The sequence below is a fragment of the Geotrypetes seraphini genome, chromosome 1 (genome assembly GCF_902459505.1).
Source record: "Geotrypetes seraphini chromosome 1, aGeoSer1.1, whole genome shotgun sequence".
In the NCBI taxonomy this organism is placed as follows: Eukaryota; Metazoa; Chordata; class Amphibia; order Gymnophiona; family Dermophiidae; genus Geotrypetes; species Geotrypetes seraphini.
Window position 1 is genome coordinate 461207403 of NC_047084.1, and position 16757 is coordinate 461224159.

At 42.1% G+C, this 16757-nt stretch overlaps 1 protein-coding gene across 4 annotated transcripts in view; it reads right to left on the reverse strand.

The window, feature by feature from the left end:
• The window catches only part of OTUD5 (OTU deubiquitinase 5), a 186104-nt gene extending 175605 nt beyond the window's left edge, over window positions 1-10499 (reverse strand). For 2 of the 4 annotated variants that reach the window (XM_033922901.1, XM_033922908.1), the window contains exon 1: window positions 9536-10499. In XM_033922901.1, the coding sequence (XP_033778792.1) occupies window positions 9536-9940 (405 nt within the window). In that variant the 5' untranslated portion in view covers window positions 9941-10499. The remainder of the gene's footprint in view (window positions 1-9535) is intronic. The other 2 variants (XM_033922916.1, XM_033922891.1) reach the window with 1 other exon arrangement.
• Window positions 10500-16757: the final 6258 nt, after the last annotated feature.

Sequence of the window (16757 nt, forward strand, 5' to 3'; positions counted from 1 at the left end):
CATCTTATCCATGCTAACATCTTCACATATACTCTCTTTTTACCTCTCCTGCACTCTGTTAATTCTTTGGCATTTTGCATTTTATTAAAATTATAATCATTAGTGATTTGTCCTATTGCTTTATTATTTATCTACATTATATATATATATCTATTACACACATAGAGTACTCCCCTGAAATTCACGGGGGTTCCATTTCAGGAACCCCCGCGAATTGTGAAAAACCGCAAATACAGTTTTTAGGAAGGGGATTCAGGAGAGGGCAGCTAGAGAGCCAGCAAGTGAAGGAAATCATTCGCTGTATGCTCCGACCGTCTCTTCCTGTACTAAAGTCGGGCCTTACCAATCAGGAGCTGCTTTGATACGCAGCTCCTGATTGGTAAGGCCCGACTTTAGTACAGGAAGAGGCGGTCGGAGCATACAGCGAGTGATTTCCTTCACTCGCCGGCACTCCAGCTGCCCTCTCCTGCCCCGGTCATTCGTGGTCAGAAAATACCACAAATGACTGCGAACCACCAACTGCAAATTTGCGGGAGAGCACTGTGTGTGTGTATGTATATAAGTGTGTGTGTTTGTATATATATAAAAACTTATATTTAAGTTTTATTGCATTGTATTTTTTAATATTTTTTAATTGAAATTTATTAATGTATCCAAACAAGTATATAGGATATGGGAATTTACACAAAAAATATAGAAATATTATTTCTTAATACAACTTAAATCAGTCATAGAAAATCAGAAATCCCACATCATTGAGGAGAAAGCGCATTGCATTTTTAATATATGTGTTTTAAAGAAAATGAGCCGTGGCTGATTTTTCTTTGATGGATTAAAAAGCGTTGTCTGTTCTCAGATGTTCTATGTACATGGAAAGTCATTATTGCTCATTCTGAAACAAACTATTTTTTATTGATTTACTGTAGATTTATTACAATAAAAAAGAGGATATATATAATCATTTAATAAAAAGCATAAAAATAAATAAGAAGACAGGTAAATAAATGGGGGAAGGAGTGGGGCATGGGCCAGGGGGCCCAGTGTACTTGTATGTCTAGGGACCCTTGAAGAATTAATCCTGTCCTGTTGCTGTCTCAAACTGTTACTTTCAGCCCTGCACAGCGATTGGGCTCTGCATATACTAGAGTTGTGTGTTGGAGAAATCTCAAAGTTTCAAGTCCTGTGAGATTTCCCAAACTCCCTGCACCATGTGGTTAACTATATGCAAAGCTAAAACACCATGCAGGGCTGAGAGGAGCAGTCTTGGGGAGCGCTGTAGAAGAAAAAAAATATCTTTCAGGAGTAATCCCAGGCACCAGGATGCAATTTCTAGGCGCCATGGCAACCTGGAACCGAGAATTTGTCAAGCCCTGCCCTAGTATTAGGGTCCCATTGGTTACCCACCTTTCACCAGGTCTCCAAGATGCCAAGCATAGCTACCTCTTCATTCAGTGCTAACTCTATTTATTCATTCAATTTTCTATACAGTTCCTCCAAGGAAGCTCAGAACAGTTTACATGAATTTATTCAGGTACCCAAGCATTTTTCCCTGTCTGTCCCGGTGGGCTCACAAACTATCTAATGTACCTGGGAAAGTGGGGGATCTGGCGACCTGCCCAGGGTCATGGGTTGGAATCTACAACCTGCAATTCTAACTACAGTGCCACATTTTCAGACATAATATGGTAAAAGATAGTATGGCAAATTTTGTCTAACAAAGATGGCAAACCAAAAGCATGGTAAAAATATAATATAAGATATGATATAATATGATATGATATGATGAGACATAGCATGGCGAGCACAGTTCAGCAAAAACATAACACAGTAAAAAAAACAGTATTATAGACATGGCTAAGATAGTATGACATAACTAGAAAAAATGGTTAGGCAAGCGTGCATGATGAAAGCATAGCACAGAAAACGTGGAACAACAGATTGTGTGGCACACAAGGCATGAGAGATCGAAGCATGGTTAACATAGTATGGCAAAAACTCATACTCATGTGTCTAATAATAACCACTTAATAATATACTCTGTATCACACTGAGGCCTCAGATTCGGAGCATACGCGAAGTCCTATCACGGACTAGACGATCAGCGTATTCCAAGCTCCACACTCCAGTCATAGGCCTCCTAACTGCACTAGTTTATTAACTTCTATTTTATCAAAATGTCTTTTTTCTTATACTTTTTTTCTTTATTTTCTTTACTTATTTTCAAAACAGCACTACTCTTATAATCTAAAAATTTTCTAAGTGCGTCCTAAAATATTACATACATAGCAGCGAGAACCATCGAGAGCGGTACCCCTCGAGCGGAATATCAATCTAGCTGATAGAAATTCAGAAATCTCTGCAATTGTGAATTTATCGAATCATGTGCTTACTGACGATGAAAAGGCAGTACTATCGAAAGGCCTCTCTTTTGTGCCTACGACTCCTTCGGATATGTTTCAGACTAAAGTAGACATTGAAAAATTTTTTCGGGTTTTGAAAATTAAGTCATTTTTCTCTAAATTAGATTCTGAGAAAACAGATAGTGATGAATCCATAGTAATTCCTAAATCAACTTGGGTTCCTCCAGGTCCTACGGACCCTATTCTGGACACTTTTCATAAATTAGTTATGGCAGATATTGACAAAAAAGACAGATGTTCTGATAGATCTAAACAGTATCATAATTTAAATAAAAGAGAATATCTTGCCATTAAATCTTTAACAGGTGATCAAGAACTGGTGATAAGAAGAGCTGATAAAGGTGCCAAGATTGTTCTTTTGAGTACATTACATTACATTACATTAGGGATTTCTATTCCGCCATTACCTTGCGGTTCAAGGCGGATTACAAAAGGTTAATTTAGAAATAAAGTTACAATGATTAGCTCGAGAGGTAAGTTGTAGATCATTTAAACATTTAGCGGGTTGTTGAGGGTGAGGTGGTTTGTAAAAGAGTTAATAGGTGGTCATAGTGGGGTTCATTTGTTATTATTAGTGCAGTAATGGGTAGATCAAATGTCAGTTTTAGAGTTACTTAGAGGTCGTGATGTTATTGCTGCTTCAGGAATTTCTTGAAAAGTGTGGTTTTTATTTCTTTTCTGAACGTCCTATAGTCTGGGGTGGTCATCAGAAGGTTGGAGATCTGGTTGTCCAGCCTTGCGGCTTGAGTGGCTAGGAGGCCGTTGTGTAGTTTTGTTCTTTTTACTTCCTTGATTGGGGGGGGTATGAATGGGGAGTGCGTTTTTCTGTGTCTGGTAGTGGGTGCTTGGATGAGGCGATTGTTCAAGTATGATGGGCTGTTTCCGTGTAGGGTTTTAAAGAGTAAAGAGCTATATTTGAAAGAAGCTTATAGACAACTGCATAGTGAGGACTATAGACTACTGACCGAGAACCCTACAGAGAAGTTACAATTCAAAATCAACAAAATGACTAAACAGGCTTTGGACAAGGGATTTTTGACGAAAAAAGAGTTTAGATTCCTTAATGTGATATATCCTAAAATCCCAGTCTTTTATCTATTACCTAAAATTCATAAATCGTTATCTTCTCCTCCAGGCAGGCCTATAGTCTCCAATCGCAGTGCCCTTTTAGAAGCATCTTCAATATATATTGATAAATTTTTACAGACATTTGTTAAACAAACTACTGCCTATATCCAAGACACTACCGAGTTTCTCAATAAAATAGAGAAGATTAACCCCGATATGCAATCTATTATGGTCACACTTGATGTCTGTTCTCTATATACTATAATCCCTCATAATGAAGCAATTGATGTTATCAAAGAAACCCTGGATAAAAGAATATGCCCTAAAGTGCCTACTGAACTTTTAGTTCAACTAGCGGATACTGTTCTCACAGAGAGTTTCTTTATGTTTGAGAACGTACTATTTCAACAGACGACCGGCATAGCTATGGGGATCACGATGGCCCCCTCTGTTGCGAATTTGTTTATGGACAAATTTGAACGCCTATGGGTATATCCCTCAAAATGTTTTGAGAAGATTAAATTATGGATCAGGTATATAGATGATGTTTTTTTAATCTGGAACGAAGGTGAGCAAGATCTGGTACTTTTTTTAGAGTTTGTTAACTCATGTCATTCTAAAGTGAAATTTACTCACACTTATAGCAATAGAGTGATCTCTTTTCTAGATGTCCTGATTACAATTAAAGAGGGGGATTTTCATACTGAAGTATATTTTAAACCTGTAGAATGTAATTCCGCTCTCCTATTCTCAAGTGCTCATCCTCCTACTCTGAAGAAAAGTCTCCCATTCTCCCAGTTTTTACGAATTAGGAGAATTTGCTCTTCCACTGAAGATTTCAAACAGCAATCTAAAATATTGAAGACTAAATTTTTACAACGTGGGTATCCCTCACAAATAGTGAATAGAGCTTATAAAAGAGCACTTTTTAACCATCGGGAACATCTTATAATTCCAAAAAATCAGAAATCTATACAGACTGACGAACGAATGGTGACTTGTGTTTTGACATATACTAACAACTGTCAACATACTGTACGTGTTCTTAGAAAATATTGGGACATCCTAAAAATCTCCGGTGTGTTTCAAGATTTTCAGTTAAGAATTGCATACCGGAGAAAACGCAACCTCAAGGAGATTCTTTGCCCTTCGAATCTTAGTATTCAAAATGAAAGTATAGAAAGAGTTTCGTTGGGTCATATGAGTTGCGGAGGTTGTCAGATGTGTACCATAATGTTGAATACTAACACATTCACGAATCCGAAAGATATGAAAACTTATAAACTAAGACACGTGTCCAATTGTAAAACACAAGGGGTGGTCTATATTCTTCAATGCCCTTGCAATCTTTTGTATGTAGGGCATACATCCAGAAAATTTAATATTCGGTTAATAGAATATAAGAGTAATATTAAAATTCAAAAAATAGGCGCCCCTCTAGCTCGTCACTGTATTGAAAAAAACCATGGATTATTTTCATTAAAAGCAATCATCATTGAGGTTGTCACTCAGAGTTACAGAGGGGGCGATTTTAAACGTTATCTAGCCCAGCACGAACAACGCTGGATAAATCGTTTAGGCATTTTAGAACCTGAAGGCCTGAATGTAAATATAGAATGGCAACATTTCTATTAAAGATCAGGTTCTTACTGTCTAAGTTACGAGTACTAGTTATCTGTGAGTTACACCGTGTGTTGTCTTTTTTAAAATGTGACTACATAGTAAAAGGAAATCATGTGACTTAAAAGGTTGCCAGTTGTATAAAACGAACGCTGTCGCCATTTTACCTTTGCTTGAGAAAATTGGCAGGTCTAAAAGCACGCTGTAAGTATTAGGTTGTGCTGTATAATAACGTATTGTCATTATAATAACGTATATTTTATTCTATCGTAGATGCCTTAATGCCTGTGGCTAGTGGCCCTGACGCAGTGGAGTGTAATTGATTTCCACGAAACGCTGGCCGCGTCGGCCCAGATAGACGAAGGCTAAGGCTTTAATATTCAAGTTTCAATTAAGATAAGTGATCTGTCTGCCTGTTAAAAATTCAGATGCTTTGTATTTCACTTGAAGATATATATAGTATAAATATTTTAGGACGCACTTAAAAAATTTTTAGATTATAAGAGTAGTGCTGTTTTGAAAATAAGTAAAGAAAATAAAGAAAAAAAGTATAAGAAAAAAGACGTTTTGATAAAATAGAAGTTAATAAACTAGTGCAGTTAGGAGGCCTATGACTGGAGTGTGGAGCTTGGAATACGCTGATCGTCTAGTCCGTGATAGGACTTCGCGTATGCTCCGAATCTGAGGCCTCAGTGTGATACAGAGTATATTATTAAGTGGTTATTATTAGACACATGAGTATGAGTTTTTGTTAAAAACCACTTGGGTTTGGTTATTTAGTTTGTGTAACATAGTATGGCAAACATAGTATGGTTAATATGGTGTATAGTAGGACAAGTATGACTAACAGTATGACAGAGTGTGACAGACAAAACATGGCATGGTCAGACATAGGATGAGGCATATCAGCATTTGAGAGTCGAGTCAGTGGAGAGTCGGGCCCTTTGTCAGAAGGCCTGGGGAATTTGAATTGGTGCATTCTCATTGAGGGAAAAGGGAAGTGGTGAGTTTTTATTGCCTTCCAGAAGTTCAGTAGACCTAATGATCTTATGTAGGTAGTTTGTTCCAGAGACGCGGTAGGTAGTGTAAATAAGATCTTTTTCAGGCATTCTCAAGACAGAGGGCGCATCCCAAGGGCACACATTATCGCTTTTCTTCTTGAAAGTGAAGCAGTCAGTTCAGGGCATAGGGCAGAGTTTGGAGGCCATATAGGCTGGTGCCAATGCATGGAAGACTTTGTAGGCCACTACTAGGCAGCACGGAACACCGGGGTGATCGGGTCTCATATGCAGAGATTCTTCAGGAAGTCATATGGCAGTATTTTGTATTCATTGTAGTCGATGGAGGTTTTTTTTGCAGTGAGCCCGTTTAGGAGAGGATGAAGGCATACAGTAGTTGGAAGAAGTCTGATTTTCTGTAGTTGCCAGAGGTAGTAGAACGAGGTAGAAACTACTTGGGAGATATGGTCAGAGAGTGAAAGGTCACTGTCAAGGATCACCCCTAGGCGGCGTATTTTGTCTTTGGCCGTCAGGGTGGCCGATTCCTAAGAGATCGACAGGCGGATGAGTTTGGGGGTCACCTCTCCGCATCCACAGGAACTGTTTTCACCAAGTTTATTGCAGCTTGTTTCGGGTCATCCAGTTTTTTTTATTTCCAAGAGGCAGTCATGTAGTTTGGAGATTTGAGTATCTCGGTTTGAGACTAGTGGTAGGTACAGTTGTATGTTCAGTTGTATGTTGTCAGCAAATGAGTGGATCTTTATTTGGTATTTTAAGACAATGTCTATCACAAATCTAATATAGAGGTTGAAAAGCAGAGGAGACAGGAGGGCCCCCTGCAGTGCTCCATATTTTATCGGTTTATGTTGCAAAAGAATAGATTTTAGTAGGACAGTTTGGGTCCTATTGCTCAGGAATGATGAGAACCACCGGAGTGCTTGATCATCGATTCCAATATTTGGTGAGGAGGCGGGGGGTGATCAACGGTATCGAAGGCAGCACTGAGGTCCAGAAGGACTATCAGTCCATTGTTTTCTTTATCTAGTATGCTCCAGCATACATATTTAGAAATGTCTGTATTACAACCTACCAAGCATCTGAAAGATAAATTTAGAAGCTTTCAACTCTGGTTGCCCTTCAATTAAATCACCAGAGAGCTATTTTTGCCTTTACTGCAACTTCTATCAGAATTTTTTGACTTCCCTGGTTTGTTTGTATCCTTCAGAGATTCCACATTCCTAATCATGTATTGCTTAGAGAGCATCTGCTTTTCCCTCAATGCTCTAGTTTAAAAATTGTTCTCTTTCTTTTTTAAAATGTTGATGCCAACAACAAAATTCCACTATGGTTGAATAGGAACCCTACGCCTAACAAATCTAAAGCCCCTTTCATGATCTATCTTCACATACCAGTATATGCTTTGAAATTTCAGAGCTCTTCCTGTCTCTGAGATCCTGTAAGAATAGTGATTGCAATCCTAAATAGAAATAGTACAAGAACATCAGGTTTTCAAAATGCAGACCCAACAACCTGTGCACAGAAAGGCCAGGGACTCTAGTGTCACTAATTTTGGTAGGTGTAAAACTTGGTAATAAAACAAAGGAGGAAGAATGGGTGTCATTTTAACTATAGTTTTGAAAGAAGCAAAGGTGAAGATAGCAAGGCCTGAAATAAACTATTAGTGGAAATAGTGGAAGCCACCACTTTGGCAGATTTTGGGTATACATGGGAGATATATATAGGACAGTAATGGGGAGATGGTTAAGAGGACTAACATAAGGAACTAGAGGGGGAGAACCTGATATTAGGCTGGACTGTACCCAGATTAGATGAATTTCTACTGGGTAGAATAGACGGACTATTTTGATTTTTATCAGCCATTATTTATTTACTATTGTTATGGAAAACCATAGTCTGTGGAATTGAGAGAGGAAAGAAATTGTGAAAACAAAAGGGAGTATAGGGTCCATCTAGTCTCACAAGAACACCTTTAAAAAAAGACCTTTTATAATGCACCACAGCAAGATGTAATTTAAAAGAGTTAAAAATAACGGTTAAAATGGTACTAGAACAAGATAAAATGTTACTAGAAAAATGTGAGAATGTATCCTCTTTTGTGCAGAATTTGCACTAGTTACCTGTGAAAAATTGTACTGCATTATGTATAAGGTTTTGATTTATTTAGTTTTATATCCTGTCCTGCCAGGATAGCTCAGAACAGGTTACAAGTTTACATACATAACAACTAATCATGGTTAAAATTAACATGACAAACATGGGTGTGACACAGCATGACGAGCATTGCATGACAAAACACAGGATGGCAAACACAGGATGGCAGACATTTGTCATCAGAGAGGTCCAGAATATTTAAAAGATATGATAAAATTATATACCCCTGTACATTCATTGCATTCTGCTTCCAAGAGGAAGCTTTCTGTGTACCAGCACTGACCACTTTTCACCTGGCTGAAACATCACCTTGTGCCTACAGTACTCAGTAGCAGGACTGAGATTACGGAATTCATTACTAGGTCATATCCGATTTTGCTCAAAAATACAGCAGTTTAAAAAAGTTCTTAAAACACATTTGCATATGCAGGCTTTTTCCAATTCCTGAGTCTCAGTATGGTAGCTTATTAATCTAGGCTTTCTCAATGTACTGTCATTATAAAGTTTTGTTAAGATTTGTTTTGGAATTTTATGTATGTTTTATTATGCTGCCTAGGGATAGGCAGGTATACAGTTTTTAAAATAACTAAATAAAAAAACAAATGAAAAAGCAGACAACAGAGAGCCTACAGGAACAACAGAAAGGAAGAAGGATCTCACCAATTTTATATATTAACTCTGGGACCATAATAATACTGGTTTTCAGGGGATTATTAATATCAACAGAGGAAAGACGTCTTAAAATATTTTTAACTGTGAAAATCCTTGTATTTAAATGCCACCAGCGAAACGCTTCATAATCATGGGATCTTTCTAATTTTATCCTTTAAGCCAAATTACATCTTCAGTCTTGACAAAGGAACAGTGTTTATATTGTAGCTTGCACCTACAATATAAACTTTCAGGAGGGGATCTAACCCTAACACTGATAGACACCCAACACTGACCTAGGGTAGGGATGTTGTATCCCAAATAATTGATAAAATCTCTAAAACCTATCAATAGGGTTGGAGCCTCTCCTAATCCTTACAATGGAAACAAAAGAGAGAAAAGAGGAACAGTAGGTCTTAGAATATAATACTAACCAAATGAATCTTACAAAGGGGAAATAACAGACCCTTTAAAATGACCAATCAAGGATGGGGGGGGGGGGAATGAGAGAAAGAGTCCATCCTCTATTCCTTAACAGAGGCTCCATGACACAAGAAAGGTCACACCCCTGAGTGACCTGCATCACCTGTCCCTTGCCCCTTTTACCTGTTCGGCGGTGGCCGGGTCTAGTGACTCTATGCGGGCGGCGGTCTCGTACTCGTCCTCGCTGTTATACCCGGCTCCCTCTTCTCGCTGCGGGCTGCCACCGCTCACTCCCCCAGGCCCGATGCCGACTTGCTGTTGCTGCCTCCGCCGTTTGCTGTGGCCAGGCCCCGTGCAGCAGCCGCCACCCACTCCTCCGTCCGCTCCACCGGCCGCCGCCGCTCCTTCTTCCCGCGACGCCCAGCAGCGCGGCGGCGGCGAGGCTCGAGGCCGGCTCCCCACCGAGCTCCCCACGACGACGCCGCCGCCGCCGCCCCGCCGCTCCGCCACCGCCTCCTCCGGGTCGCCGGGCGCTCCCCCGCTCCCCACCGCTCCCCCCCCAGCTTTCTTTTTCGGGAGGATAGTCATGACGCCCCGGGGGGCAGATTTAGAGCGGGTCGGAAAAAAAGGGCGGGAGGGGAGGGGGCGCGCGCGCCGTCTCAAAGGAGGTCAGTCCTTAGCAGGTGATTGGTGGAGGCGGCGGGTGAGAAGAGGCAAAAGCACCGGCTCGAGGGGGGGGGGGCAAGTCCCGCAGCCAATTCTCTCCGGCCAGGTGGGAAGGAGTCACGAGCGCCGCCTCGAGACGGTACAGTTGGCGATCGCCTCGAAATAGTGTTTTGCCGGGGAGGGGGGGGGGTGAGCTGGAGCGCGTGTTGCCTAGAGGCAGGTCCGTTGAAGGCTGACTCCAGTGCACGGAAGAGAAGTGACAAGGAAGCGCTTGCCAATTTCTTTCTTGTCTTTCCAAAATGTTTAAAGGGTCACCCTGCAGTTCAGATCGATAAAGAAAGGACGCCCTCTTTTTCCTCCTTTCTACTTTCTTGGAGTTTTGTTTTATTTTACCCTCTTTACCTCCCTTTTAGAGGCTTTCAGCTCCCAGCCTCGCAAAAAAATGTCAACACATAGAACCACAGCTGACCTGGATGACGTCACTTCCGCGCGCGGAACGTCAGCACGCACGACGACCTTTTTTTTTTTTTTTTTTAATAAAACCACGTCCGGGGTTTCCCAGCTCAATTTCCGGTTCTCGAGACACGTCATGATGTATAGTAACTACTAGATGTTTTTCACGAGCTAAGATGTAATTTTGTACTATCCTGTTTTGTTGATGTCATTAACATAGCAATAGAGAAAGCATGTATTTTGGAAAGCACACCTTTGCACAAAAAGTGCTTGAAGTAAGCTAACTCCAGTGTTCTGATTTCTCGGGAGAAATGCTACGGGTAGGAAGGACTGCCTTCTTGGAGACAGTGCTATCAGAATTAACATGGGTACCAAACTGACAGATTAGCTTCTGTAGCCAAGTCTACACTTTAGGAGGTAGGGGAAGAGACTGTGCAACATCGTAGGAGCTTACTGAAATTTGTTCAAGATATTGCAGTGTGCTCGCCAGTAGAAAAAAATATTGCACATTGGATTGTTTTGTGTAATGCCAATCCTAAAAGGTTGCTCTTGAATGGATAGCACTTTCAACATAAAAATATACCAGTATTGCAGTGTCCATCAAGGCTGAACCAATTTAGATATTTGACGGTGTCAACGATACACTAGTTCAGTGTTCTTCAACCACCGGTCCATGGACCAGTGCCGGTCCACAGAAATTTCCTGCCGGTCCACAGGGCCAGCACGTGCATCAGGCCCAAAACAGTGTTCTTCAAACGCCAGTCCACGGTGCAATCGATGCGGCGTTATTTTCAAGCCAGTTCTCTCTCCCTAACTGATTCAGTGCACAAAGCCACGGGCAGTGGCTCCTACGGGTATCCTGCGCCTGAACCGGAAGCCTTCTCTCTGATGTTGCAACGTCAGAGGGAACGCTTCCAGATGAGGCTCGGGACGTGCAAAGTGCAATTAGTACTATTATGAGGGCGGGGTCTGGGGTAGAGATTGGGTAGAGATGGGTGGGGTCTGGCCTATGACTTAGCCCAGTGTTCTTCAACCGCCGGTCCATGGACTGATGCCGGTCCACAGAATAATTCTTTTATTTCTGCCGGTCCATAGGTGTAAAAAGGTTGAAAAACTGCACTAGTTAATACTAACTACTATTCTTTCTTGTAAAGGACATAGAAAGAAAAAACAAAGCTGTTATTCTGGCACAATTGCTTTTTAAAACAGATATGCTTTAACTCTTTTTCAAAACAAACAAAGAAAAACTGCAGACAAGGGTGCAAGATGCAGGCTAGGTTTATCAAATTAAATATATATTACGGCTAATGTCACCACCTTTATACAAACCAAGGTCCCCCGGTTTGTATAAAGCTGGTGCCATTAGCCGCAATATATGTTTGATTTAATAAACCTAGCCTGCATCTTGTACCCTTGTCTGCAATTTTTCTTTGTTTGTTTTGATTGTGCTTTACTGCAGACCCATGTGGATTGTGCTTTTATTTTTGTTTAACTTTTTTTCAGAAAGATTAATATTAGATAACCTGCCTCACTCTGAAATTATAGGCATGGTACAATAATGATTGAAAACAGCACAATTCAGTGCAACAATTAAATGCTAATCTAATCCAAATTCCTGAACAGCCATAGAAAATAAATAACAGACCTCAAAAAATCGTGCCTTTCGAAGTTCTGGTGCAGAGCCAGCTATAGAACAATGACTAATATCCTTAACTGAGAAAAAGAACTGGATCTGCTGCATTTAGGACTCTCAAATAGAGGGATATAAGAAGGAAATATAAAATGGTATTTCTGCAAACAACTTACCTAGCAACTGACTGCCAGCCTGTAATTATTTTTGTTATTTAGCTTTCCATCACCTTTTCAAAAAAGGAACAAGCTAGTACTATAATATTAATCATCAGCTCCTCATAAATACTGGTAGTAGGAAGAATAACAAAAAAAATTTCCATTCTGCATCAGTTCACCTAGCAACCATGGTTTGAATGGATGCTAACTGACTGCATGAAAAATACTACAATAAAACCCAATATTTTATTAATATTGTTTCTAAATTAATACTTTCAACCAAAATATTGGTTTTGAAGTACATATAATATCAGTCTTAAATATATTATATTGTGATGTGTTCAGACCCACAACTAGACAGCTATGGAATTAGCTTAAGGTTGTCCCGGGACCATCATAGCAACTCAGTCCTGTTGCCACCCAGCAAGCTACCATTGCATCAATTTCAATTCAATGAAAGATAAATAATCACTTATCTGAAAAGATGTTTCAGGCAGCTGTATCCATTTCCTTTTTAGCTGTCTGGTATACACCAATATATAGTGCTCAACAAATGTGACTATTCCCTCCACAGGTTCCCCTCTACTTGAATTTTACTAACTCGTGCTTCATCAGGTGGGGGGGGGACCTCTATAGAATTATGAAAAACAAAAAATATTATAAAATATATACTTTACAACATCATCAGATTACCCTTAAACAAAATACTAAACACAATCAATCCTTACTAAATCTAATTCCATATTACAGCCAGTTTAAAACATGGACTTCTATCCTGCCGCTGATATCTCTAAAGATATCAACCCCATTGACAATTTGTAATCATCTCATCCTCATTAAAATAACGGGCTTCAGACTTAGATTTCAATCCACATGGGAACCTTTTTGGAATACTTTGACTCCGGTGGCGCGGAGCAGAATATTTTTTTTTTTGAAAATGTGTTTATTAAAGGATCAATGCATACGAGAAAATACAAAATGCAACCATCCAAGAAAAACATCATGTACAAAAGTCAAAGGTACAGGTAAAAAGGAAATAAACATAGACAAATCCACAACGTATCAGCTCCCATGCAGATCCAATTTTAAGTGGAACCCACCCCTTCCAACCCCCCCCCCCCCCACTCCCAGCACCCATGATCTCTAACCAGCACTAAAAGGAACTCCAATAATCCAAATAGGTCCTAGAATTCCAGCTCGCAACACCCCGGCGATGCTGTCGCTCCCAACCAGCCATTAAAGACATATTGGCCCGCCACTGTTGGACCGTGGGCCGCGTGGTGCCAATCCAGTAGCGAAGAATTAGTTTCTTTGTGATTCCCAAGGCCACTAAAAGAAAGCACCTTCCAGGCTCGCCAACACCCGCTTCCACCAGGGGACTTGTGACACCCAACAGCAACGTCTTATAAGACCAGTCTATAGATAATCCTATAACTTTCTCCAGCTCCCGAAGCACAAATATCCACAAGGGTCCTACATATGAGCATTCCAAAAAGTGATGTACCAAGGTATCCCGGCGAGCCGGGCAACGGGGGCAGCAGTCATCAAGCCATAACCCCATCTGTCGCCCCTTACATCTCGTTAAATAAGATTGGTGCAGAATCTGCAGATGTACTTCCCGGAGACTCACATTAGGGGAGGCAGAGGCACATTCCTGAAAACACAGAACTAATTCATCGGCAGTAACCTGCTCACCCAAAGCTAGAGTCCAACCCGTTGCCATAGCATCAAGAAGCCTACTGGACCGTCTTTCCCTCCCCACTTTATACCACTCCGAGAGCGTGTTGTATTCAGATGGGGCGGACATAAACTGTTGATCCAGGGAAGTGAAAGTGGGTAAGCTGCCCTCTGGTGAACGAAGCGCCAAACAGTAGCTACGCAGCTGCAAGTATGCAAACAGAGACCCCGCGGTCCAACCCCAACGGTCCCGGCATGCCAGAAAAGAGGGAACCAATCCCGACTCAACTTCAGCGACCTGCCCCACAAAACGGCACCCAGACGTCCGAACCGAAGCAAAAAATGCATGTAGCGATCCAGCAGGAAACTTAGGGTTGCCCACCAATTCCGTGAAAGGCGAGGGTCCCGCCGCTCCCCCCAATGAAGACCGCCACCAGCACCAGGCCATTCGCAAGGGTCGAAGCAAAGAAGGGCAGGGTCCCGCCCCATGCCACAAGAGGTTAAAAACTGACACCGGAGCTGACAAAAGGTACCAGAATCCAGCCGGAGCAAACCTGTCCTCACCCGTACATAATTCATGCACCCATCTCAGCAAAGCAGCAACGTTATAAAGACGCAAATCGGGCAAGTTCACTCCACCTTGCTCGCGCCCCCTAATTAGTTTGTTATAGCCAATTTTCGCCCGGCGGGAGCACCATATAAAGGACGAAACAACCCCCCTATAAGCCTGCACATCTTTCTGTTTGATCCAAAGGGGCACCATTTGTAGAGGATACAGGAGCTTCGGCAAGAGGACCATTTTAATAAGGGCAATGCGCCCCAGGAATGAGAGGGGAAATTCCATCCACTGCTTACACAAAGCTCGGACTGCATCTAATTTATCAAGTACGTTCTTCCGATATACCACCCCCGGATCTGCATGCAGATATATACCCAGATATTTGAGCGTACCCTTAGACCATTGCAGGGGAAAGGAAGGATCATGCCACAGAGCACATGGGGGGTGGATCGCCAGAGCCTCCGACTTATCAAAGTTAATGCGCAACCCAGAAAAAGCTCCAAATCTCTGTATAAGATCTATTAATCGAGGAACCCCCTCTTCAGCGTCTCCCAGAAAGATGAGCATATCATCCGCAAACAAATTAATTTTAAATTCCTGGGAACCCAACCGAATACCACGCACATCGGGACTCTGACGTAGCTTAGCCGCAAGTGGCTCAAGCACCAAGACAAAGAGCATCGGGGAGAGGGGACAGCCCTGGCGCGTCCCCCTCTCGAGTTCAAAAGAGGAGGTAAGCTCCCCGTTGATCAGGATCTGGGCCGTAGGATGAGCGTATAATGATCGAATTCCAGTCAGAAAGCTCCCCAGTATGCCGAACTGAGGAAGAACCCAAAAAAGATAATCCCATAGCACTTTATCGAACGCCTTTTCCGCGTCTAGGCTAACTATAAGAGCGTTTTTCTGTCCCGGGTGTTGCCCAACAAGTCCAGTATTCTGCAGCACCGAAAGCGCCCTCAGCACATTAGCAGATGAATAGCGGCCCGGCACAAAACCTGCCTGGTCCGAATGAACCAAGCTGGGCAAAACCCGCCCCAGGCGAGCTGCCATAATAGCAGCAAACAACTTGATATCTTGATTGAGCAGGGAAATAGGTCTATAGGATCCCAGCTGATCTTCCGCCCGACCCGGTTTCGGTAGAACCACAATATTAGCGTGAGTTAGTCTATGTGGAGGCAGGTCGCCTCCACAAAGAGCCCCACATAGGGCTTGAAATGGACCCACCACACGTGCTCCCAACAACTTATAATATTCAGAACCCAGCCCGTCAGGCCCAGGGGCTTTGGCCAATTTTAGGGCCCGAATAGCTTGTTGAATTTCCAACCCTCGCACCGGGGCATTTAACAACTCTCGCTGCTCATGTCCCAAGGACGGAATCTTTAGGTCCTGAAAGAAAGTCATCCTCTGTGCAGTGTCACAAGTCCCCTTGTCATAGAGAGCCCTATAGTAATTAACAAAACTCTGCTGTATCCCCGCTTGGGCAGTTACCTCACTACCATCAGGCGCCCGAATCATTGAAATAATACGCTTCGGAGCCCTTGAGGTTACCAAAGAAGCAAGCAGTTTTCCCGCTTTATTGCCCCAACGATGTAAGCGATATTTATACATTTTGATATCTCTAAGGGCTCTATCTGCCAGTAAATCATTAATTTGTCTACGTAGGTCACAATATTGAAACCGCGCTGACGTGGCACCCGGAGCATGTAAACTCCCACGCAGCGCGGCCAAACGTTGTACCAAGTCCAACAGTGTCTTATCTTGGGCTCTGCGTTTGCGGGTAGTATACTCAATAATCTTACCACGCATGACCGCCTTGCTTGCCTCCCAAAACACCACTTCAGATACATCAGAAGCAGGGTTTTCGTTTATAAAGAAATCCCATTGTTGTTCCAGGAAATCTTTAAACTCAGCATCTTCATAGAGCGTGGGATTCATACGCCAACTAATAGTCGACCCCCGTGACCCCGGCCCATCAATGAGCTCCAGCCACACCAAGTGGTGATCTGACAAAACACCGTCTTCAATCACCACTCGTGGAATACCCGCCAGCAGAGAAGGAGCCACCAGCAGATAGTCCAAGCGACTATGAACATCATGAACTTGAGAGTGAAAAGTGAAATCAGATTCAGTAGGATGCAGTGTGCGCCATACATCAATCAGACCCAGTTGTCGCATCACAAAGTTCACCCCCTTGTGGTCACCCCCTTTCAATCGAGGCTTAGGCGGCCTGCAATCAACAAGTGGGTCTGCAGTAATGTTAAA